The sequence below is a fragment of the Tyto alba genome, unplaced genomic scaffold (genome assembly GCF_018691265.1).
Source record: "Tyto alba isolate M040663 unplaced genomic scaffold, T.alba_DEE_v4.0 Super-Scaffold_38, whole genome shotgun sequence".
Taxonomy (NCBI): Eukaryota; Metazoa; Chordata; class Aves; order Strigiformes; family Tytonidae; genus Tyto; species Tyto alba.
In genome coordinates, this window is record NW_024881313.1 from 23,286,544 (window position 1) to 23,309,907 (window position 23,364).

At 38.9% G+C, this 23,364-nt stretch overlaps 1 protein-coding gene across 10 annotated transcripts in view; it reads left to right on the plus strand.

The window, feature by feature from the left end:
• Positions 1 to 23,364, plus strand: part of MYO3A (myosin IIIA) — a 121,130-nt gene that overhangs the window by 81,099 nt on the left and 16,667 nt on the right. For 7 of the 10 annotated variants that reach the window (XR_006166224.1, XR_006166223.1, XM_032990960.2 and 4 more), the window contains 13 exons: positions 1,501 to 1,654; positions 2,734 to 2,822; positions 4,556 to 4,685; positions 7,128 to 7,207; positions 7,343 to 7,384; positions 7,840 to 7,917; positions 9,960 to 10,165; positions 12,160 to 12,271; positions 13,775 to 13,937; positions 14,589 to 14,675; positions 17,726 to 17,849; positions 18,914 to 19,892; positions 20,572 to 20,710. Coding sequence is in view for 8 of the 10 variants with exons in the window: in XM_032990960.2 (XP_032846851.2) it covers positions 1,501 to 1,654; positions 2,734 to 2,822; positions 4,556 to 4,685; positions 7,128 to 7,207; positions 7,343 to 7,384; positions 7,840 to 7,917; positions 9,960 to 10,165; positions 12,160 to 12,271; positions 13,775 to 13,937; positions 14,589 to 14,675; positions 17,726 to 17,849; positions 18,914 to 19,892; positions 20,572 to 20,710 (2,383 nt within the window). In the remaining 2 variants the exon portion in view is untranslated. The remainder of the gene's footprint in view (positions 1 to 1,500; positions 1,655 to 2,733; positions 2,823 to 4,555; positions 4,686 to 7,127; positions 7,208 to 7,342; positions 7,385 to 7,839; positions 7,918 to 9,959; positions 10,166 to 12,159; positions 12,272 to 13,774; positions 13,938 to 14,588; positions 14,676 to 17,725; positions 17,850 to 18,913; positions 19,893 to 20,571; positions 20,711 to 23,364) is intronic. The other 3 variants (XM_042802076.1, XM_042802075.1, XM_042802077.1) reach the window with 3 other exon arrangements.

Genomic DNA, 23,364 nt, shown 5'->3' on the forward strand with positions numbered 1-23,364 from the left:
AAGAGTGTCCTGGGAAATCAGATCAATCGGGATACTGGAAGGGTTTAGGTATATATTCTGTGTTCTCTTTCAAATGGATAAGCAGATTTATTTATTTGGTCCTGTTTTTCCAGGACAATGTTACTGATTTTATTAATTTTGCTGTTTCTCTCTGGCTTAGAGATGCAGAGATATGAAGTCTAATAACGTGCTCTTCTGTTGTATATGGCAGTTAACTCCTTTTTGAAACACTCAATGTATTGCCTTCTTCACTCACCCCTGACAGACATTCAGACTCAAGTGAATGACACATAAGGAGAGGTCTTTCAGGGTTAGAGGTCTTTGAACTCATTATTATTAGCCATCGTTCATGTTTATGACACTTTTCTCACAATGAATTCAGGATAGCACCACTGGGATGTTATCACCATACATTAAGACAACACTTATAAAGTCCTATCCTTTGGAAGAGGGATGATTTTTAGAGTAGATCAGAAGGCTTAATTATCTGTTTCATATTACAGCCTGCACAGGACTGAAGGCAGCCTTGCTATATGATGGGAGCACTGTGCAGTGGGTAACTGCTATTGCATTACATAATGCAGGCAAAAATAATGGATGGGTGGCAGTCCCTAGAGCATCCTTCTCTTGGTAAATCTATGACTGTCCTCTGCCTTGCTGAAGGATTAAAGAAAGTCATTCTTGTATTGTTGAGCTATAATTTAAATTATTTTCAAGATAAAACCATTACAACACACTGTGGACACTGCATTTGTTACCAGGTTTTTCTCACTCTGGTAGAAATCTGAACATATTTACAGTCTTCGGGAGGAAAAAATAATACACAAAAGACCACCAGCTTTTCTGTTGTTTCATAATGTTGCTAAATGCCTATTCCTAGTTCCTAAAAAGGAGTGAAAACATTGTTAAGGCCAGCCTGAGACAATTTATTTAATTTTTAGAAAGTATGTACACCATTCTTTAATTGTCAGAAACTATGTGCACCATTCTTCTCCACAAAGGAACTTTTCTAGGTGTTTGAGGAGGGGGATCAAACAAGTTGAGGCCCTTGTAATCTGTAGTCACTTTTGTAAATCTTGGCCACTGTACATCACATAGATCTGAGCATTGAATCAGAAATGTAAATCTAGTTCTAAATGTTTAAGATATATTTTTGACATTGCAGACCGGGTAAGCAAGTAGACACTGAGGTCTCCACTGCAAACACTCTACTTCATCTTCTTCAACTCTGTTTCTTTAATTCTTGCATATTCCTGGAAAGCATCTTACTTTACCAACTATGCCATAGGAAGCACTTACATACCCAAATGCAAATTAAAGTCTATAGCCTGACAGTGTGATACATCCCATCTGACAATTTTCCTGCAAAACCTTGATGTCTTTAGCCCCAGGGCATACTTTTTCAATGTAGTTCTAATTTGCTACAATTGAGTTTGTGAATTATTTTCTGAAGTGGTTTTCTATACATAGACAAAACATGCCTTCTGTTGCTTGTTACAGAATGAATACCTATATGAAGGTGTTGATGCAAGAGTTATAGAATACGAGGACAACAGGCCCCTCTTAGATATGTTCCTGCAGAAACCAATGGGTTTATTGTCCCTGCTGGATGAGGAAAGTCAATTCCCACAAGCAACAGATCGGACACTTGTAGGTAAGTATATAGTTTATTTCAGAGTTTTGCAGGATGTCTCCCTGTTAGATTTCTGTTTGGCGTGTCGAGTTTAGGGTATATGCTAGTTATGTTTTTAGTGAGCCCACATTCCAGTGTCACAGTATGCTTGAGGGAGGCATGCATGCAGGGATGGATGTGTCTTTGAAGTTGACAGAAAAACATCAAAAGTACAAATCAACCTAAGCTGCTAGTTCAGGTTTTGAATTCTCCTACCTTCAGGAATTTTTAGCTGCAGGGCTTGAAAGATAAAGATCAAACTGAGTTAAGGCTCTGGGTTCATATGCCAAGAACACTGTTTTCAAAGTTGAGTCATATTCAGCTCTGAAATTTTTGATGAGCCGTATCTGAACAAGAATTTTGGTACTTTTTAAGGGTAATGGTTGAAAATCTGCCTCAATGCCTTTCAGCAAATTATGCTTCCTGTTTTTTTTTATATTCAGAAATTAAAATTAAAATGCCTAAATATGTTGTTCAGATCCCGAATATTGCAGTGCTGCTGAGTAGTTGCAGTTACAGTTGATTTAGTTATTTCACTGGTGTTTCTGCGCAGATAAATCCTTGTTTTACTTATTTTTGAACGTGCAAAGTGTCAAATGAGAGTTTTAACCAATACCCAATCACAAAACCTAGTAATAGCCAGTAACAATGCCCATGCTAAAGCAAATATATGAGCTTGTTGTTTTTCTATCCTCATACTTTTTATTTTGCAGTACAGAGACCCTCAATCAGTTGGTAAATGTTTCCTCGCAATTCCCCAAGCAATCCTCAGGGAAGGATTACTACATTGTTTCATATATGAAGATTAAAAGTTTAGAGAGGCAAACAATTTTCTGAGGTCACACAGAAAAAAAATGGTACAAAGTAACTGATCCAAGAGCTGCCATATTCTCTATCCAGTGCCTTTTGTTACAAGACCATTATGGTATCTTTGTCCTTAAAAACATCGGTCTGTTTTGTGCCACTGCGTTGTCTGAGAAGTCAGGCAATATCTTTAGAGGGGTACAGCTTCTGAAGACAATTATTGTACGGTAACTCCAGCGAGATATGTTTCCTTTCAGAAAAATTTGAAGATAATTTGAAGTCAAAATATTTTTGGAGGCCCAAAAGGGTAGATCTAACCTTTGGGATTTACCATTATGCAGGAAAGGTAAGAGACCTAATGATATTAGTTGGGGATTGTGGAATGGTAGGGGTATGAGGAAATGGAAGAGGTCAGCTGGGTTGGTTCTCAACCTTCATCTATTCAGGTCTGACATGGAAATGTTGGCAGTGCCTTACACATCAAAAGTAAATTGAAAAGTTATTTTCTCTCACAAAAAAAAAGCAGTAGCAGGAATGTATTTTTCTTAAATGTCACCAAGTAAATGAACTGACTGCATTATAGCAGAACCAAAACCAACCATTATGTAATGCAACTCAGTGCTCTTCTCTGTATTTCCTCAAAGTCCTGTGCCATATTTGTTCCTACTGCTTCGAATCAGGACCCAGCTCCATTCTTTCTCCTACCTCCTACATCCCATCAGCCTTACTTCTTAGTTCTATACTTTGTCATCAACCAGACAGATAGTGCAGGCCCTGCTTTCTGCTTCATTTGATGAGCACTGTCTTGCTCTCCTGTACTCGGTGACTTGCTGCACATGCCTTTCAAACTCAGGAGGAGTTGCTGATGCACTGTGGCAAGGTGCTACTGGCCACCTGATCCTTGACTTGTGAAAGCAGGAGCTCCCACCTCCTTTTGAGCTCTTTTAGAGCTGTACTGAGTGAACATTGTTGTCTCACACAGGAAACTGTATTTGGTTGGTGCAGTGCTGGAGCAGCTGGCCTGAAAAGAGACAACGTACTGCCCATCAGTGGATGGAAAATAACTTGCCACTTGTGTAAGACAGCCAGCTGCAAAAAGCCTGCACTAACTCCTCTGAACTTCAACTCCAGCTGAATTACACTTCATTAGCATAGCATGTCTCACTGCTGAGAAGCAAAGAGGCAGCTCTCCCTGTACCATTCCTGATAGCAGCCACTAAAGATGGGGATTCCACCAGTGCCCTAACAGCCCTTTCCAGTGTTCAACAAGCTTTTTCATTCGGAAGTTTCTTCTGCTGTCTAACTTGTATCTCCACTGCTGTGATATAAGTTCATTACTCCTAGTCCTGTTTACTGTGGAACTGGAGAACAATTTATTTCCTCTTCCTTTACAAGCCTTTTTTGCAACTTAAGACTGGGTTGTTTTGTGAGGGTTTTTTCTAAATTAAATATGCCAAGTTTTTATACCCTTCTTCATAGGCCAAGTTTTTTTGTGGGTCCTTTATGGTATCATTAAGATAGAGCCCTGGGGGTACATTTTAAGTTAGGTACACCATTCCTGGAATTTTCAGAGGGATTTCAATTACCAATATGCTGTTTGTGATTTTGCAAACTTCCTCTATAATTAATACAGAGATCTCCAGGAGAAGCGTTAAGTCCTGGGTCCAGTACAGTATGATATGAATGGGACAGAAAGATTGTACAGTCATATGGGTAATCATGCATGATATGGTTGACAGCAAGTGCATTGTTAATTGTGCATTTACACATGTACTGGTGTAAATGAGGACTATAATCCACTTTTCCTCATGATAAATCCACACTGGCATTAAGGAAAATAAATGTCTTAAGCTGCTTTGGAATGATGGATTTGCTTATAGTGATCTGTATCATAATGGTTCTCAATATTGAAAAGTTAGAACTTTCAGTGATCAAAAGGAAGACTGTAAGCAAGAGTGAACCTGATGGCTAAAAAAATATTTTTGTATCTTGACATATTAAAAGCCACATGCCAGAGTGCTTAAATTTACAATTATTTTTTAAAAGCCCAGAAGATGCATAAATGCACTTTTTAAACAGGTTCTATATAATGCAAGTGGATTCCTAGCCAAAAATAGAGATACTCTTCCAGCTGATATTGTACTTCTACTGCGATCATCTGAAAACAATCTGACACGACAGTTGGCAACCCATCCTCTTACAAAAACAGGTACTGCTACTGTGGTAATCTTATTCTTCTCTAGCCTTCGTGATGGCCAGTGCTAGGTTTCATATGACCATTTGCTGATGACATTATACACTTTGTGCCTTAACTTTCCAACCCTGGAATATATATAGAATGGAGCCCCAGCCATCTCAAACTGCAAGGGAGGGATTTGTCTGGTCAAGTGTCAAGGAAGTGGTAGAGGCTTCTTTCTGGATCCTCTCTTCAGGGCAGGGGAGCAAGACAGGGAGTGGTGTGCACCCCTTGAGTTGAGGATGGAACAGAAAGGATCGGGTAAGTCAGTGGCCTTTTTTGGACAGGGCATGTATATATTGCCTGTTTTGTCTCAGTGCAATTTTTCTCTAAAGTAGTAGAGAACCAAGGTTGAGGCTCCTAACATCTGCTGGAAAGAGTGAGGAGACACTCCTCTATTTCCCTAGTCTTTTAGTCCTTTACAATAGGTGACTGATGGGGTCCTAGTAGTGAGCCTTTCCTCGGGGTGTTTGTAAGTTGGGGTGGAGGAATATGACTGGCTCTATGGAAATTTCTCCTGAGTTGCACCTTAATTGAACTAGGTCCTTGCACAGTGTCCTACCTGCCATTTTAGGATGATGGGTAAGTCTCCTTACAACCAGTTTGCTATTGTGTTGTATTACTCACTGTAATACAACTCTGTAATAGCATTGATGCCATACAGTAAGTACTTTACACCATTACTGTCTTGTACAACTACATGGGAGATGTAGCAGAACAGAAAAGCTAAGTTGGAAGAGCGTAATGGAAATTTCTCTAAAATGTTATCGTAGCTTGCAGAAACTGAGGTTTTGGCAAGGCTCCTATTCTTCACAAAGGGAGCTTCACTGGTGGAATGCAAAATTTGGTTTTGAAGCTCTGTTTTAAGTCAGTGTTCTTGGGAAAACACTGAGCTCGCTGTCCTTGCCTGAACTTTTTGACTTGTTGATATCTGCCAAGATACTAAACTATAATTTCTGTAGAGCAGAAGTCAGGCCCAAATGGTCCCAAAAACTGATCCCAATAATGTTTTGCAAGACAACTCTGAAGGTTGTTTTAGTCTTCTTGTTAAATATTATTAAACACTGTGTATAGCCTTTTAAAACTGACGCAAACCATACAGCAATAGCCAACAAAAAGTTAGATTTCTGATCTAAGTTATTAATCTAGAACCAGTGGAAACTTAGAGCTTTAACCAGAGTCCAGCCCATCTTGCCTATCTCAGATGTTTCTGTCTGGGTGGGATAAATCTCCTCTGAAGGTGCCTCTCCACTGACTACAGTGGGAATCCTGTAGACACCTTACTTTCAGACATCTTAAATTAGGTGTGAGTAATCCTCCCTCTTTCCTTCCCACCCTGTGATACACAGCTAAGCCTAAGGGAGGTTTAGCACCTGATATCATCACATAATACATGATGCATTAGATCGGCATGCCTTATTTTTGCAGCTGTTTATCCAACTCTTATCTACCTCTTACTGATACTAGCTGAGCACAAAGAGATGACAGGCTCTCCCAGTGGAGAGTGAAATTCCAGTGGTGTTATGTTATTAGCAGAAGCAAGGGCAGAATGCAGCAATGGTTGAGCTCTATCAACATAAAGTGACATGGAGGAAAGCTTAGCAGAGTTTTCATTATTCCTTTAGAAGACCAGTGTCTGTGTAAACCAATCCAATGCGCCTAGTCCTTCAGGTAGTCATAATAAAGGTGTTAACTGATTGAAATTCCAAGGTTAGAGTCTTAAGTCTATTTGTATGCTAGTAAACCAAACAGGGCCAGTGAACAGTAGCTAAAACACTCCCACCAGATTGGCCATTCTGATTAATTATTAGCATGCCTCCCTGGGACAGTTTTGGACCATGTCAGCTAGAAGTCTCCCACAAATACTCAGGCATGCTCCAAGGGAAAGCACGGGCCAGCAATAGTTTCCAACAAGCTCTGTAGAAAGATACAACCTTATTTTTACCAGGAGGTTAAAAGAGTGTGAAGTAGAGTTTAGCTGTATAGACATCAGTCATACCATGTCACTTGCCTTCAGGGCCAGAGAAGGGTGCTGATGCTTTTTTTAAAAATTAATATATATGTAGCCTTATAACTAGAATAGTACAATAACATCCTTTGGGTAAAACCACATGTATGCTCTAAGATGTATCTTTCTTAACTTCTGCAGCAGCGTGTTTGTTTATTTTTTTCCTCTAGTAGGTGACATAAGGCTGAAGGAGGAAAATTCAGCCCATGTTCCATCTTCATGCAATTTCTTCAGAGCTTGTTCTGTCTCAAGGCTGAAAGGGGAAATGAGGACATACTCCGAAAAAGTCAACGACCTTTATAATCATATGGTTACACTGGGGGCATGAATAAGGTGGTTCAGCACAGTTTTCAGTTTAGATGAGGTATAAGCATTTTGGTAGGTTGCTTTCTTTCATCTTTCCGTAGGTAACCTGGCACACACTAAAAGCAAAACTACAATCAGTTACCAAATATGGCCCCCCCAGAAATCAGTCAGTCATACAAAGGTAAGAAAACTGATGGTGTGATTCTGCACTGAACCCTAATTTAAACTAGAAAGGCAATACTGTTATTGGTACTGAAAGTAAGCAAGTAACCCCTTCCTTGGTTTTTCTCCCTCTCCTATTTTCTTTTCTGTTTAGCTGGATATCTTTGTGTTGTGCAATTCATATTCCTTCCGTGAGGTAAAAACCTAACATTTCCCTTCTTTCTTGCTATAGTTTTATAACAAACTCAGCGGAAAAAAAATATTATCTCCTAACTCTATTGTAGCAGAAAGAGAAACTAAAATACCGGTGTGGAATGTAGTCAAGTTCCTCAGAGAACTACCAAAATAACAATGATGATGAAATAACAGACAGGACCTCAGACATGGTTGGGTTTTTTGTGGCAGTTATTTAGATGCTCTGTTATCAAATTGTGTCCTCTGTATGTGAATGTTTGTGTATTTTGTAGCAAAATAATGTAATGTACTGGTGTAACTGATTTGTGCTAGTGATCATCCTGTAAATTTTTCTGTTAAGAATACTTCTTTTTTAATTAATGATGTTCTCCGAGGGGTGCTTTATTATGACTTTTGAAAGTACACCACAGGCTCAACAGAGATAAAAAGTGTCATTTTCTTTCTTCATCTTTATAGAATGAAGCAGGAGATACAGGACATCATCCAAGAGAGACAACCAACATGAAAACACAGACAGTTGCTTCTTATTTTAGAGTAAGATAGCAGATCTTTTAATAAATTTTTCTAGAGTAGAATGAATGTTTATTCTTTCATCTTTTGAAATGCACCTATTGACTTAGAGTCAACAGTGATCCATTTCGAGTTTGTGAACTGCATATATGGTGCAGCAAGTCTGTGCAGTACAAATATCTAGAGGAGATTGTGATGTTTCATCTTTAATTGTACTTGATTACACGGCCACATTTCTGTCATGATGATCTATGATGATCGATACTAATCTTTCACTTGCTTGTTTTTCCACCAAGGGAGATAGAGGTTGGACATGAGTGGTATAGCATTTCTTTAAGGGTTTAAGAAGCAAGAGGGCAAAGTTAATTTGAAGCAGGAGCTCCAGAGAAACTTCTTGATGGTCAGAGGCCACCCCTGTGGCTCCCTCAGCAGTGCTCCTGACCTTCCCAAGCACTGGCTGTGCTGCTGGTCCTGCAACAGAAAATAGCTGTGAAGAGCATTCTTTCCTCCAAGTGGTGCACAGAGTTGGTTCACTTGGGCTCAGCTCTGAATTTCCAACTCTTATCCAGTTATCTCTCCCAGCAAAAACTTAAAGGTGGCTGAGGTAATGTTCATGACCCATAAGAGTTTATTTACATCTATGACAGAGAGCAGTAAGGAGCAAGATCTCTGTTTAGTAGATACAATTGCACAGCTTTGTGGACTGTGAAGGATAATTTCAACACAGGTATCATGGTGGTCCAAAGCTGCGTGGTGTTTTAAAGTTCTAGATGGAAAAAATTATTGAATCTCATTCGAACCTAATGTTTGATTTGGTGCATTACCAGCACATCTAGCATCAAAGGCTGCAAATGAATTACTTATATTTACACTTTTCTGTTATTATTTTCTGTAGTGGAAATTCCTGCTCAGATAATGCTAGCTAATGCCCTTAAATGAAGATTCAACTTCAGCTCCACTGGTTTACTCATACACAGAAATCTATGGGTGATTAAGAAAAGCATCTGCCACCTCAGACTGAATGGAAAAAAAAAATATCCATTAGCATGTCCTACTTGTTTGTGTTCTGTTGGCACACTAGTGATGAAGATAATTAAGCACTTTGCTGCGTGGTGCAGCGTCTGTCCAGAATGGAATTGCACATCTTAATAGGAAACATATGGCTCTTGATGTCCTACACTAGTTTCCTGTATTCAACCTGCTGCTGAACTGCATTAGCTCCTGGCTGTCTCTCTATGTTGAGTCAGGTTGAATCTTGAGGAATGAGCCTCTTCATTTGTATTTTAATACAGTCCTCCCATGAAGCAATTTTACAAAACACTAGTCAAGGTTCTTTACAACCAGATTTATCTCAGTTGGCATGGAGAGCTACAAACTGCATCCTTTCTGCTAGCCTGGTACCCTGGTGAGATTGGAAAAGTGCAACTTTGGAATTGTAATTTTGTGTACTTCTAGTCTGCCCTCCTCAAAAGTTTCCTCTTGGCAAGGCAGCTATAGTATCACCATCAGCTTATACGATGAACAGGATGTGCTAGATCAGAGTAGTCCTGTTTACTGTGGCCCCCTCTTCTGGGGTGGCCTTAATTTCCTCTAATCTAATGAAGGGATGGCAATATTTACTGGCTGACCACTCTTCCACTTCCCATCCACAGACAGATGATTTACTCTCTCAGTGAGTAAGGATCTTCAAATAGGTGACAAGAAGAAGAAGAAAAAGTGGGCTATAATTACCTAACAAGGCTCCAAGAGAAACAAATAAGTATAAGGAGAGTTTCTATCATATGTTAGACATTATGGCAGTTTGTGAGAATAATCTGGGTGGAATTTGGTACATCTGTTTTCAATCAGTATTTCTCTCAAGTAGCATACACTAGTAACTTAGAGATCTTATCAAAGCTAGAATTGTTGTTGGGTCATTTACTTCATCTACCATTAAAGTACCAGCTTACTGGTAAATGGGTCTGGACATGATTCTGATCATATGAAATAAAATTTCAGTTACACATGAACCTATATAAAAGTTTGATAAATATCCTGGTGGCAGATATCTTGTTACTTTCTTGCAGTACTCTCTGATGGATTTGTTATCCAAAATGGTCGTCGGCCAGCCTCATTTTGTCAGGTGCATCAAGCCAAACAATGACCGGCAGGCAAACAAGTTTGATAAAGAAAAAGTGTTGGTTCAGCTGCGTTACACAGGAATTCTGGAGACGGCAAAAATTCGAAGACAGGGTTATTCACACCGTATACTGTTCGCTAACTTCATAAAACGGTAACATAGATGTGAAGAAGCCTTTTTCTCTCCTATCATTGCTGCCCAGTGTTTGCTAAGCATCAGCACTGTCTTTGGCATGGTCTTTAAAGAAAAAGCACAAAGATGTTTCCTGTGACAAAGATTACAGACTGGATAACAAAGACTTCTTCAAAGACTTGAGGTTTAGAAATGTAATGCTTCAAATTACAGCTGAGAAATTGGACCAATAGCATCCAAGAAGTACCAATTTCTCTAGCTCCTGACATTCAGCACTGTGCAGCATCTACTTGTTCAGTGTGGATGATAATTTGATATTGCTAATCTAGGCCTGAGAAGTTCATTAAGTGGATAGTTTTGTTTAAAATATAGTTCTTAAGTATTAGTCACTTGTTGAGAAGAAGAGTAATGAACTGACTGTGATTTTATAATTCCTTTAACTATCTCTTCTTCCTCCAACCCCAAATATTAATCCTGAGCACTTAGTCTGTACTTCTCTCACAAATAAAGACCCTGAGTATTTGCCTCAATCAGAACTGAGATTTGTGGAATGGAGATCAGAACAGGGAAGAAGCAAGCAACACCCATTCAGACAGAAGCCCTTAAAAGTAATAGTGCACTAGAAACAGAGAGCTGGCAGCAAGCTAGCAGCAGAGTGCTGCAGGAGCATGAGGAGAGCGGGGAAAAACAAAGTGATGTTTTTATAACACTGTTTCTGGAAAGGATAATCCTGGGACTATTACTGTTTTGGAAGAGTACAGCATGGGAAAAGGTAGTTATCACTGCACCAAGATGTACTTGGCTTCTGGTCACTGCTTTTTATAAAAAATTTTACTGTTCAAGTAAAAGAGAGGAAAGCAGTGAACATAACAGGGTAGCTCTCCAGGGAGCATGCCCCTGATTGCAGTGAGTCTGGGTAGATCTCCAATACTGAGAATATGGTCCTCAAACAGAAGGGATTTTTATTAAGTATCTGTCTCCTTGTCTTCTTTTTTAATAGTTGAGAGTTACAGGTAGACCTGGGATAATGGCAAAATTATTTTGTTAGAATAAAAATAAGCCAATTCACTGTGTAGTAAAAAGAAAAAAAAAAAAAAAAAAGATCTGTAGGAATTGGTGATAATGCAGGAATCAACATTGTCTCTTTTTTTATTATTCCATGAGAAAATTGTTACCATTATTTAAAGCTGGTACAACCCAAGCTTCGTGTATAAAGGCTGAATAACAAGAAAAAAGCAGAATGTACTTTCAGGAAGGACACATAATTCATGTAATTTTCCTGAATTAAAAACAAACAAGACAGGTATGTTTCATTTTGTTATGGAGCATTTTGGAAAGTCCTGGGACACATAAGAACTTTCCTACCCAGCAGCCGAGCTGGTACATTATGGATAATTTTTATGTGTGAGCATCCTGACCTCTTTTCCTAGTCAGAGTTAATTCTGAGTAATCAGTTGCCAAATTGAATGCTTATGCATGAAATGTCAGAACGGCATGTATGTGTTCCAGAAAGATCTGCAAAGCTGAATCCAAGGAGGTAATAAGAGCTTGGATGCGTCTCACATGTTAACTGTCTCAAAAGGATGGTCTAGCACATGAGATGAGATAACAAATTTTCATGACATTTCTACATATGAAATAAGACAATTTAGGCAGAAAAGCTTTAAAAATATTTTTATTTTGCCACTGAAATCACTTTCACAGAATGCAGAGAGCTAGAGCAGCAAGAACTGGTACAGAGCTCTGCTTGGGTTGCACACTTTTTAAAAGCCTCCTGGTGTTGATATAGAAATAAACAACCCTCCAGGGTGTGCAATAGGTCGTTCATCCACTTTTGACTGAGTTTCTCAGTACTGCATATAAATCATAGCATTTTCTTTCATATGCTGTTTTGGTTTTTTCAGTGCTATGTTTTCTTCTATGCAACTACTTTTATTATTTAAATGAATGGTTTAAATCTATTTGTATCTATTGCTTGCCATTTATAGAATAAAAAATTATATATTTGTCTTTAGGTATTACCTCATCTGTTACAAGACAAATGATGATCCTCCAGTCAGCCCAGAAACCTGTGCTGCCATCTTGGAAAAAGCCCGCCTTGACAACTGGGTTCTTGGAAAAACAAAAGTAATTTTTTAATATTAATATACTGTATATTATTGCAGTATGCCATTGTTAACTTACTAAGCAATATGTTTTCTCACCCATTTGGTTGGGGTAGATCTTGGTCTCTATTAGTTTAAAAAAACTGTGCTTTGCTGGGTACTGTTCCCTGATACCTGGCTGAAATCCTGACCCTGTAAAGTGTTAAAATTCTAATAAGCTTTAGTGAGGCCACAGTGCAAAGCAGTATGTGACAACACTGCTTGCATTTTCTTCCAAAAAATGTGGTAGTAAGGATCCCAGTGAGCTCAGTACAAGCGTTCTTAAGGAAAAGAAGTTATACTTCTTCCATGAGGCAACCAGACTCACAAAGGGAGAGAAAAAGGTTTTGGCTTTTCAGCCTGAGGCCTCTGTGGCAGACTTTGATGAGCACTGGGGGAAGAATTAGCAGGATGATGCCATATATGCGAAGTGGAACTATTTATAAGAGAACCACTTGCCTGTTCCCATACTCTTGCTTTTTGGTTCAAGCTCACTAGTCTTCCCAGTGTGACAGAGAGGGACACCCATCCACCCCAACTGACAGATCTCAGGAGGTCTGCCAGAGAAAAGAAGCATCAGGCAAGTACTGCACCAAGTCTTTCTATTTGCTGGTGTAACAGAAGTGCCCAGGAAGGATATGGATAGAGAGAAAGATGGATCCAAATCTATTTGAAATGACTTCAGTGTAGAAGAAACAACTGTTCTTTTGAGACATCTTCCTGGATAGGTGGGACAGAAGCCATGAAGTTATCCTCTTCCTCAATCTTTCTTTCCCTCTGCTGTCTTAGTGAGGCTAATGGACAACATGCAGCCAAAGGAAGCATATCTTGAGATGTGAGATCTATAGCTTATGTTTACTTTAATTAGAGTTAACCTGTATCTGTACCAATGAGTGATCAAGGTCAGGGGAATTCTGCAAAATAAGCGTAATTATTGTCTTAATCACACAAGCTCTTTCTACACAGTTTATTTTATCCTAATATACACCAGGAATGTATTTGTATCTCTTGTGCTGGAGTAGTTTTTCAGGGGTTATATGAGCTTCATGCTTGATAAAAGCAATTTAGTAAATAAACAATGCCTTAGATTTAAAACTGAAAATCAAAGAGGTTGAAAGTTCCAGATTTGGATCACATTTATGTAACATACATCAGATTTGTGAGTTAGCAAAACTGTCAGCCTCATAGTTTTGAAAACAGATTTATAGTTACAGACTGAAGTTTTGCATTGGGACTTTAAAACACCTTCCCATGAAAGCATGAATAAACAAGGACTGACAGAAGATGTTGAAGGGGAGAGTAAGGTAAACTAATACCCCAGACAATCAAAGATCATCTTTAACAAGAATGATCCTTTAGGTACTACAGCTAAAGTGTCCATCATTTGAAACCAGCTTGTAACTCTTGTTGATGTTAAATGGATTGAGTGAATACAGCACCTGGGAAGGTAACTAAAACTTTTGCTTGTCTGCCTACTCTTTTTAAGGTATTCCTCAAATACTATCACGTGGAACAGCTAAATTTAATGCGGAAGGAGACAGTCGACATGATTATTTTGATTCAAGCTTGTGTCAGAGGGTGGCTGTGTTCAAGGAGATACAAAAAGATAAAGGAACAAAGGGAACAAAGTGCTATTAAAATACAGTCAGGTAGTAGCTTTAAAACATTTAACATTTTGTTTAAAGCTAGTGCATGTGTACAGTTGATAGATGGATGTGCATGCTGGATATGGATTTTGCTGTTTTCCTGCTGTTACATTTGACAAAATATCTTATACATGTTGATATCTGTTCTTATGAAGAAAAATTTCTTTTAACCAGGATATGACAATCTCTTCACTGACGTTACATTTATCAATGTTATATTTAAAAGGCAATTTTAACAATGGAAGGAAGTGATTGCACAGATGATACTGTTACTAATAATATTTTGGCTCTGACAGGGTTGTATAATATAATAATGAAAATAAAACATTTTAACTGGCCTAGATAATAATACCAATTACACTATTGATAAAGACATCAACTGAAATTTTTAATACATTTAAACATTATCTTACATTACATTATGATTCTCTGGTGTTTTGTATTCATTTAATTCATAACAACTTTACTCACCAGAAAACATAGTTTTTACGTAGATTTACTGATTGTGCTTGTTTGCCATTTTTTTGAAAGATAGAGCCTGCAAAATATTTATAAATATTTTAATGGAGGTCCGTAATTCCTTCCAAACTTTTTTTATTCTTACAGCCTTTTGAGTACCTAATGGATTATTTAAATTTTGGCATCTCTTTTCAGCTTACAGGGGTTTTGTTGCTCGTAAAGAATACAGAAATGCAAAACGTAATAAAAAAGTGGAAGAATATATTACTAGACTTCAAGCAAGTAAGAATTGTTTGCCTTCATGGCTTTTAATGTGCTATCCATACACAATACATTGATCCAGATTCTTTGCTATTACCTAGCTACACTGACTGTGTTCATTTACATGTTCTGAGGTATAATTTATCAATTATATATCTACATACAGTGGTCTAAACGGCTCAATGTATTCTGTTATCTGTACCTTGGAGTGGCTTAGAGGCATTTTCCACAGCTTTGAAGTGGGCTGATTCAATGCCATAGCAAGGCTTTTCACTTCTAGTCTGATATGATGAAGTATTACAGCTGGTATTGTTGAAGACCCATATGACACTATCTGCATATAATGTGTGTGTGCATGTTATTCTGTTAGGAATAGGTTTTGTTACATATCAGTAACAGTTATGTTTGAAAAGACTACAATCTGTAATTTCACTCTTGTTTCTGATTCCTTTGTGCCATTGCTTGATCCAACCTACCAAATATTCCTTCTGTTCTGCATAAATAATCACCTTGGCCCCAGATGTGTGCTGTGTGACATTCCTTTTTCCTCCCTATATTTCTGTCTCCCCCATCCCTGCAGACATGTCCCCGAGCCAGATGTAGTCCAGGCAGCTCTGAAATCAGCAGCAGTACAACTGGAGAGGCACAGGTCTGAAAACAGCTGGCACAAATGTGCAAATTATGTGGCAACCCCACATATAAGCTCGTGCTACCAGTACCCAGGCTATCTACATTTAAACTACCTCAGACATGCCTTCATGAGTATATACCCAACACCAGTGCTGGTTTTAATCAGTCAGATGCATCTGTTAAGTGCATTGAGCCTATGTTGGTGCATGCTGAAGAGCACTTCACTGCAGTTGGTATAACCTCCTCAGTGTAGAAAACAATCTAAAACCAGAATAAAAACCAGTGATATGCCAAAAATAATTATACACCTGAAAGTTGTCAATTATATTAGGATATTCAGCAAAGGCAAAAGTATGAATTTACCACTTTGCTCTGTTTGTTGATCTCCCCAATGTTTCTTCTTGTCCACCTTCTCTGTCCTGCGTGCAGTTTGATTTCAACTTTCCAGTGCACAAGAAACCAGAACAAAATGGAAGTCCATTTTTACTTAGTTCTCTGTTTCCCACGCCCTCCCCCCGCCTTTATTTCTAAAGGAATACAAAACTCTTCCAGTTTGAAAACAAAGATTAGACAGCTACTATCTCATAACAAAGTTCTCAGGAAACCTCAAAGGTGAACCAGAATAAGTCTAAAAAGTCCAGACTTAGCTTACAGTGGCAAGTCCATTGATAACATAACTTGATTTATTTCAAAATTACTCTTGTTGAGTTGCTTTTGTATGGAAATGGAATGAGGATAGACTCAGAAGCCCAAGAAACTCTAGAAGTATTGCAAGGGCTTTATAATTTGCACTTTTCTAAGGCCCTGTCAGACTGCAGTTTAAAAACTGACTGTGCCACTTCCGTAAGTATTTGGGTTCCTTTACCATGTATCCAATAATCAAGATGTAATTTATGTCCCTTTTATACAGTGCTTCTTACACTGACCCACTGCATCTAGTGGAGTCCAAGATGATCTAAATTATGAGTAGGGAAAGCTAAAGCAAATAAAACCTAGCACCAAGTTGAATGAATGTGTTAGGATAGACTGCTTATGCTCCCTTCCCATTCTTAAGTGAGCTTGACCTTTTCCTGTGATGCAAAACACTCTCAGCAGAGTTGGAGTAAGAGCTCCCATATCTACCATCTCCTCAGGGTATTTAAATCACCTGAATCCTCTATCCCTATAGTCTTGGTACTGCATTTGGAATTAGAATTCAACAAAAATATTTCAACAAAGCACTATGGTCTTTCTATTTTGTCAGGGATTAGTGGATTTGTGCTGAATCCCTGGAATTGCAGACTTGTCCAAATCACAGCACTGTGGAGACTGTGCCAGTTCCCCTTAGGAAATTATTTGCAAGTTCAGGAATTTTTGAAGCAACATTCTGAATGCAATTCAGTTTCTGATTAAGACACCTCAGTGTAAGTGTCTAAAAGTGACCTAGGTGTCTAAACTCCTTTTATAGTCAGCAGAGCCTAGAGTTGGATTCATTTTATTCAAAACTACCGAATGCTCAGCTCATTTGCCCCCATATAGTTATCTAGTGTCATTTGAGATGCCCTAGGTTGCCTTGCCTGGCTTCCGGCTTTATTTCATGTAGTGTACCCAACTTTCTCTCTCCAGAAAGTCACATCTGTCTTGTTCCTTCTGCCAGCTACATGTAGATGCCTTGGCTATCCTGGAACACTTCAGATGGCACTAGATACCTATGGGCCAGCAACTGCGTCAAGCCCCTAGTGACTAGTCAGCACCTTCATGTCTCAGGGGACACCCATGTTTGAGTCCTTATCCATCCTGGTTCAGCCCAGAAACTTGAACTTGTGCCTCCCACAAAGAAGAAGTAGCAAGTACCCTTGCCACAGTGTACCTGGTTACTGTGGAGCTTAGAACGTCTTTCATGCTGAGCTTTTTCATTTTGAATAATGACTCTTTGGAAAAGGAGCATGAGCTAAGTCTTCTGTATCCACTGAGCTATGAAATGTTAAGTTTTATTCTGATCTATTGAATGTTCAGCTAATTCCAAGTCTCTGCCAGAAGAGAGCCTGGTAATCTCTATGGCTTGATAATCAGGCATTTCCCAGGGAAATTAAAGATTCAGTCAAACCAGTTGCCTGAATCAAGCAGAGCAGGTACATGAATCTGAGTGCACTGTGTTGTAGAGGTACTTCTATAGCACTGGGGTTCTGCTTCATTCTGCATCTTCCTGTATTTTCTTTAGTCCAACAAAGTACAAAGAAAGAGCTTGGTTGTATCCTCATGTAGAATGGGTACAGCTTTCTGAAATCTCAAAGAAGTTTTGTGGGACAGAATAATTTCAGATGAACTGTAATCATAATAACCACTCCAGTCTGTATTTCCTTATTGTTTTTTGTCTAATGCTCTTTTGACTCTCTGAAATGTGTGGGACATCAACCCATTGCTTGTTGCCTAAGATTGTTTTGTATTACAATTTGTATCAGTTGCCAGAGGATACTTACTCAGGAAGAAGAGAAAAGAACTAACTGAAACAAGAAACAAAGCAGCAATAACAGTTCAGTCTCACTACAGGGGATATAAGGAGAGGAAGACCTTTGAAATGAGGAGGTAGTATTATTTTATATCTCTTATGTCACTTAAATGTGTCCCTTTTCAGTTACTACGGTGCTGAACAGCAACGTTACAGAAAAGTGAAAGAAATTAGGATTATTCTAGATATGTATGCAGAGGTAATGTACATTTATGTGGAGTTTTTTAATGTCAGTAGCAAACTTTCTTGTATTTTTAAGCCCAGGGAATAAAAGCATATTTAGGGGAAAGATCAACAATATTGTGCTTACCTGTAATGTTAATGTAATCTGTAGATGAGTCTTTTTGAAACTAGCTCATCATAAAAATGCTCAGACAAGAGCGAGAAGTAGGCATCTGCAATGAACTGTTCTTCTCATCTTAAGTCGCTGTTTGGGATAAGCATAGGTGATGACAGCGGGAATCCAGACGTCTTGCTCAGATCAAACAGCTAAAAGTTAGGTGAGATGAATCACATTCTAAATATCTCTGCAATGTGGTTGTAGTCCCAGTCTCTGAAATGGAGCTAGTAGTACTTTGCTCATCACAACTGTAGGTGGAAAACAGTTGTGAAGAAGTCCAGAGTCTTTCAGAGGGAAGGAACAGAGTGGCAGATTTAACTTGGCACTGAAATTTTCTTGATAGTAACAAAGACAGTTTAGGGAATGGGTTTTTTAAATTTGACCTGGGCCTATGCCCAGGATCATTCTTTTTGCATTCCTAGTGTGACTTGATGAAGTTTTCTTTCATGAATACATTTAGGATTGTGTATATTTATACATATTTGAGGTGCTAAAAAATTTCTGCCTTATGTTTTTGTTAACATTTAAATTAATTCTTTACTGTTTTGTCAGCCCTCATGCAGCCTAGATTGTCCCCCTAGCAATTTTCTGTGAAGAGTTTAACAGGGATGTTCCTTTTCACTTGAAGAAATAATAATCATCAGAAAGACAGAGATTGGTTTGCGATCTTTAATTAGCTACATGCACTAAATCTTTCCCATTTGCCATTAAGTATGCAGACATCACCAAAGGTAGTTTTAAAATTGTCACTACCCTGCATCTCCTTCAGCTGTAATTTTTGCTCAAAACTATTCCATTCAGGGAATCACTTAGCAAGAAACAAACTGAAAGTGCAGCATCCATTAGCGAAGAGGAAAAGGATGAAGAACTTCAAGAGAATGAGGAAAGTCCAGCTGGAGCGAAGAGTGCCCTTCCTAAAACGGAAGAAGAAGCAGCTGTCATTGTTCAGAGCAATTACAGAGGCTACAGAGTCCGTAAAAAAATAAAGGAACAGTGCAAAAACATAGCAGAGGAAGAATTATCTGCTGTGGAATTCCTTGAAGCACAACTGCAGCCAGCTCAAAATGATACACTGGAAGAAGCAGCAGACGAGGAGACTCAAGACGAAGCTGATGCTGTTACTGACAGCGAGTGCTCTGGGTACAGTGACACAGGGAATGTACAGGAGCAACAGAAAACATCTACTGAAGGAGCGAGAGCTTCCGTGAAGCAGAACCGTGCAAGAAAACACGTTGGTGAAGGTGAAGAACAGGCCTCTTTGGAAGAGTTGTCCAGCAAATCTTCTGTCAAAATCACAGCTGAACCTAGTCCCAAGCGAGAGCGAAATAATCGAGACAGACTCAGTGCGGATGAGCAAAATCAAGAATCTGCTGTGGTCCAGCCCAGGACTGACAGGGATGTGGAAAGAAACCATCTGAAACATGAAGCAGTGAGGCCTACGGGATGTAAAGGAATTATAAGAAAAGAGTCACTAAGAGACTCATGGAAACAAGTTGTGGCAGAAAAAGAAGATTCAGAAGACGAAGAGAAGGCAGCAGTGGTTATTCAGAGCAGTTATCGGGATTACAGAAGGAGGGGACAACTCAGAAAAGAAGGGAAACTACCTTGCAAATGTCAAGAGAAAACTATAAAGGAGCCAACAGAAGCAGTATGCATGCAAAATAATGATCCCCAAACAATAAAAGATCAGGAAAGCACAGGTACAGAGGCTGAAGACTCAAAGACATTGAAGGGACACTCGGAGAAAGAGGCTTGTGATTTGGCAGCCTTTTCGCAGCAGGTAAGAGGCTTGTAAGCTACATATGTTGAGTATAATACTCTGAGCAATGGCAGAATGGCAGTTATTTTACTGGTTTTACTGGCACTGGGGTTTTACTCTAAACTAAAACTGAGATTTTGTAATGAGTGTTCTATAAAAATGCATATTTTGGGCTGCAAGAGAAAATACCCTTTTCAGGAAGGAGGGAAAGACAAAGTTAGAGCACTGGCAAAAAATTGTTAGTTTTAACCTGGTTTATGTTGAATGCAGAAGCTTCGTCTTTGTTGAAATGCATGTTTACCAAGCAAGACACTTAATTCAGTAAACCTGTGAAATGCCTGAAACTAAAAGTGTCTGTGTTGATGCCGAGGACTCATGCATGTGCAGAGAGGTGAGCCTACAGCTGCAGAAGCTATTTTGCGTCAGCAAGGCACTGTCTGCTCACATGAGTAAATCAGTACGAAGTAGCTGCAGGACTGGGCTGCGGTGTGGACTTCCCTATGTGCCATTTTTTCCTTTGTCTGTTTTGTTCTTTTAAGGGGCATGGGGAGGTAAATGTGGTAGGAGTCTACATTGCAGTGTAGCAGGTGAAGCAATACCTTTTAAATTAATTCTCTAGTCCACTATTTTACCTTTGACTACCTTGAAACAGGTATACTTACGTATATAATAAGGTAAAATCCTGTGTTACATTTTTCAGATATCAAAATTATCTGAAGACTACTTAGCATTGCAGCAAAAATTGAATGAAATGATACTGTCACATCAGCTGAGACCTGTCATGCTGTCCAAAGATAAGCAAGCTAATGGCCAACTTCCTTCTCATGTTTGTCAGTCAGGTAATGTTGAATTTTACTGTTAACAAAATTTTCATTTGTAAACAAGTCTGTCAAGAACTGACTCCTAGTCATGTTTTTAAAGACCAGGGAACTAGTACAGTTAGCGCTGGCTTCTCATATAACTCAGGCTGTACATTTTTGTACTAAGCCCTGTATCAGTACATGTCTGGAATATAGCTTCCAGAGAAATATCCAAGCCTGGTGGGGATTTATGTATTTACCATTTTTCTTGATATTTTGTATCAATGCTGCTTAAGGTTGAATGAATGAATCATTGTGAGACCTAGACATACCATCTCGAGGAATACTTTTATTTGGTAAAAATCCCACACTGTCTCTTTTTCACTCCTATGTTGCTCAATTGTACGTGCTACTGGTACTATGCCAAACAATTTACTAATGTTTGTCACATATATGCTGAGTAAAGTTTTAGCTGTCCATAAATTCAGCTGAGGCTATCAAAACTTGCAACTCCTCCCCATGTTGGTGGGTATGTCCTTAAAATTACAAGTAAAGTTTTATTAATAAATTGACATCCATTTAATTCACAAACTTAGAAGGACATTACCTCTGAAAACACACCTCAAAGTTATTTATATTCCAGTTAGTAGGGGCAGTGGGACTTCCCAAAATGCAAGCATGCTTGGAGCAGATTAGGTGACAGCGGGTAAGGGTACTGAGAGAATAAACATGACAGACATGGGATTCAGAGCATGAAGATCATTAAGAACTCTGCCCCACGGAGAGGTCCACAAAGAGCTGACTGAGCTACTTATGCCTCTTTAGTTAGAATAGATGTAAGAGGGGATTTCCTCAGCCTGTATTTTGGGCAGCAGATGTGGAGGAAGATGAAGGCAAAGGTGGCTGATGACTGGGTGGGTCTTCATTTCTGCAGGAGAGCTTGTGCCAGCCCGTGCCACTGCACTGCCTCAGGGAAAAATCTCTGCTCGCCTCTGCACAGCTGGGATCAGATCCAGAACTGTCCCTCATTGCCCAGAGCTAATTGTACTATTTTCAGTAGAACACTGGATTCAGTTGTCATGCGTGCTGAAACTTCTTTCTGTTCCCATGGCTATATTGAAGAGATCCTAAAAGTACTTCATCCCGGCTTTGCAGTCCTCACAAATGGGCAAGCTGCTAGAATGAGGGCTTGGTGTTTACAAAAGCTAAACCTCAAAGTGTAAACTGGCTGCTAGTAGATAATCTGTGTAGTTCAGCCTATTTCCAAGACCAAAATCTGCAAGAGAAAACAAACATGAAATGGAAAACTGTGTCATGATCTTTCGTAAAGACAGTGTTTGTGATTGTCATTAATGGGTTTTTACTGAGTTCTCTAATAAATATTGCTGATTTCTGACAATATAAACCTGAGGAATTAAAAATGCATGCTTTGGAAAATAACTCTTGGTTCTTACACATTTTCCTACAGAAGCTAGAGAAGAGAGGTGCATAGAAGGAAAGGGAATACACAAATCCCTGTTTTATCAGTTAAAGATCTCACTAGTTACAGAAGTGATCTAGGTGAAAATGTACTGGTACATTCATGCCATGTGTGAAATGGAGCAAAGTCTACCCTTCACATTGCTATAAATTTAAGTAACCCTGCAGGAAGCAAAAGGACACCAGGGTTTGTCACCTGTGCATGCAACCCTACTTAAAGTGGTGACCAGTCAGCCAGGTCACTTCCCTTTATCTCTGAAAATGCCCTTGGAAAACCACTGTATTATGACGCCACAGAGGTTTAAAGCAGTAGGGTAAAGCGTGTGAAAGTGCTGCATTGTTTCCTTTTGAACACTGACATGAAAAGTCATACATTTCTTTGAACCAAGTCAAAATGCTTTTTAAGATAACATTGAAACAGTTGCTGTGTTGCACAAGAGACCAGGTCTTTAGTCTCATTTTAATAAATAAAAGGACGTAAGATTTTTTTTACAGGCTAATAATGTGTGGTTTTAGCAAAAGGAGGATTTATTTTCTTTATGTGTTCTGACAAATGTCTGTATGTGTAACATGACAGCACTTATCTCTTTTGTGCATCAGGCAAAATCTGTAAGAAAATACTGCTGAATTACAAGCCCCACCATATCTTACGGGTGCAAAAATGGAATGTTTGTTATTTTGACTAATTACCTTTTACAGAAAATTTCAGCAACAGCAATCATATGTTTAAAACAGTAGCAAGCATCAAAAAGAGAGTCCTGCATGCTCATATTCATATAGATTAAGTCATACTTTGTAGTCAAGGTATGCTCATTTCACAATCTCATGCAGAATTTTAGCAAAATATTTTTTTTTCAAAATAAATATGGTCGACATATGCTTTTGGTTTTGATTAAATTGCTGCAAGCTGGCATGCAGACGAGTACAGACCTCAGAAGGAGTTACCCTTTTCAAAGCTGAATGCATTTAAAATGAAGTAGAGATGCTGTTTGACTAAGAAGCAATGACTGAACTCACTAGAGAGAAATGTCCCACTAGGGCACAGGCTATCTAAAGTTGTCCTACCAGCCCTTAAACACTGCAAAGCATGAATTGGCCCCTTCTATCTCAAATCAAACCAGCCCTTCCAGCCTGTTCATTGCTGTCCAGCTAGTCACTTACTAAATACTCTGCTCCAGTAAGTCAAACCACCCCAAAACCTCCTCCATTTCTTG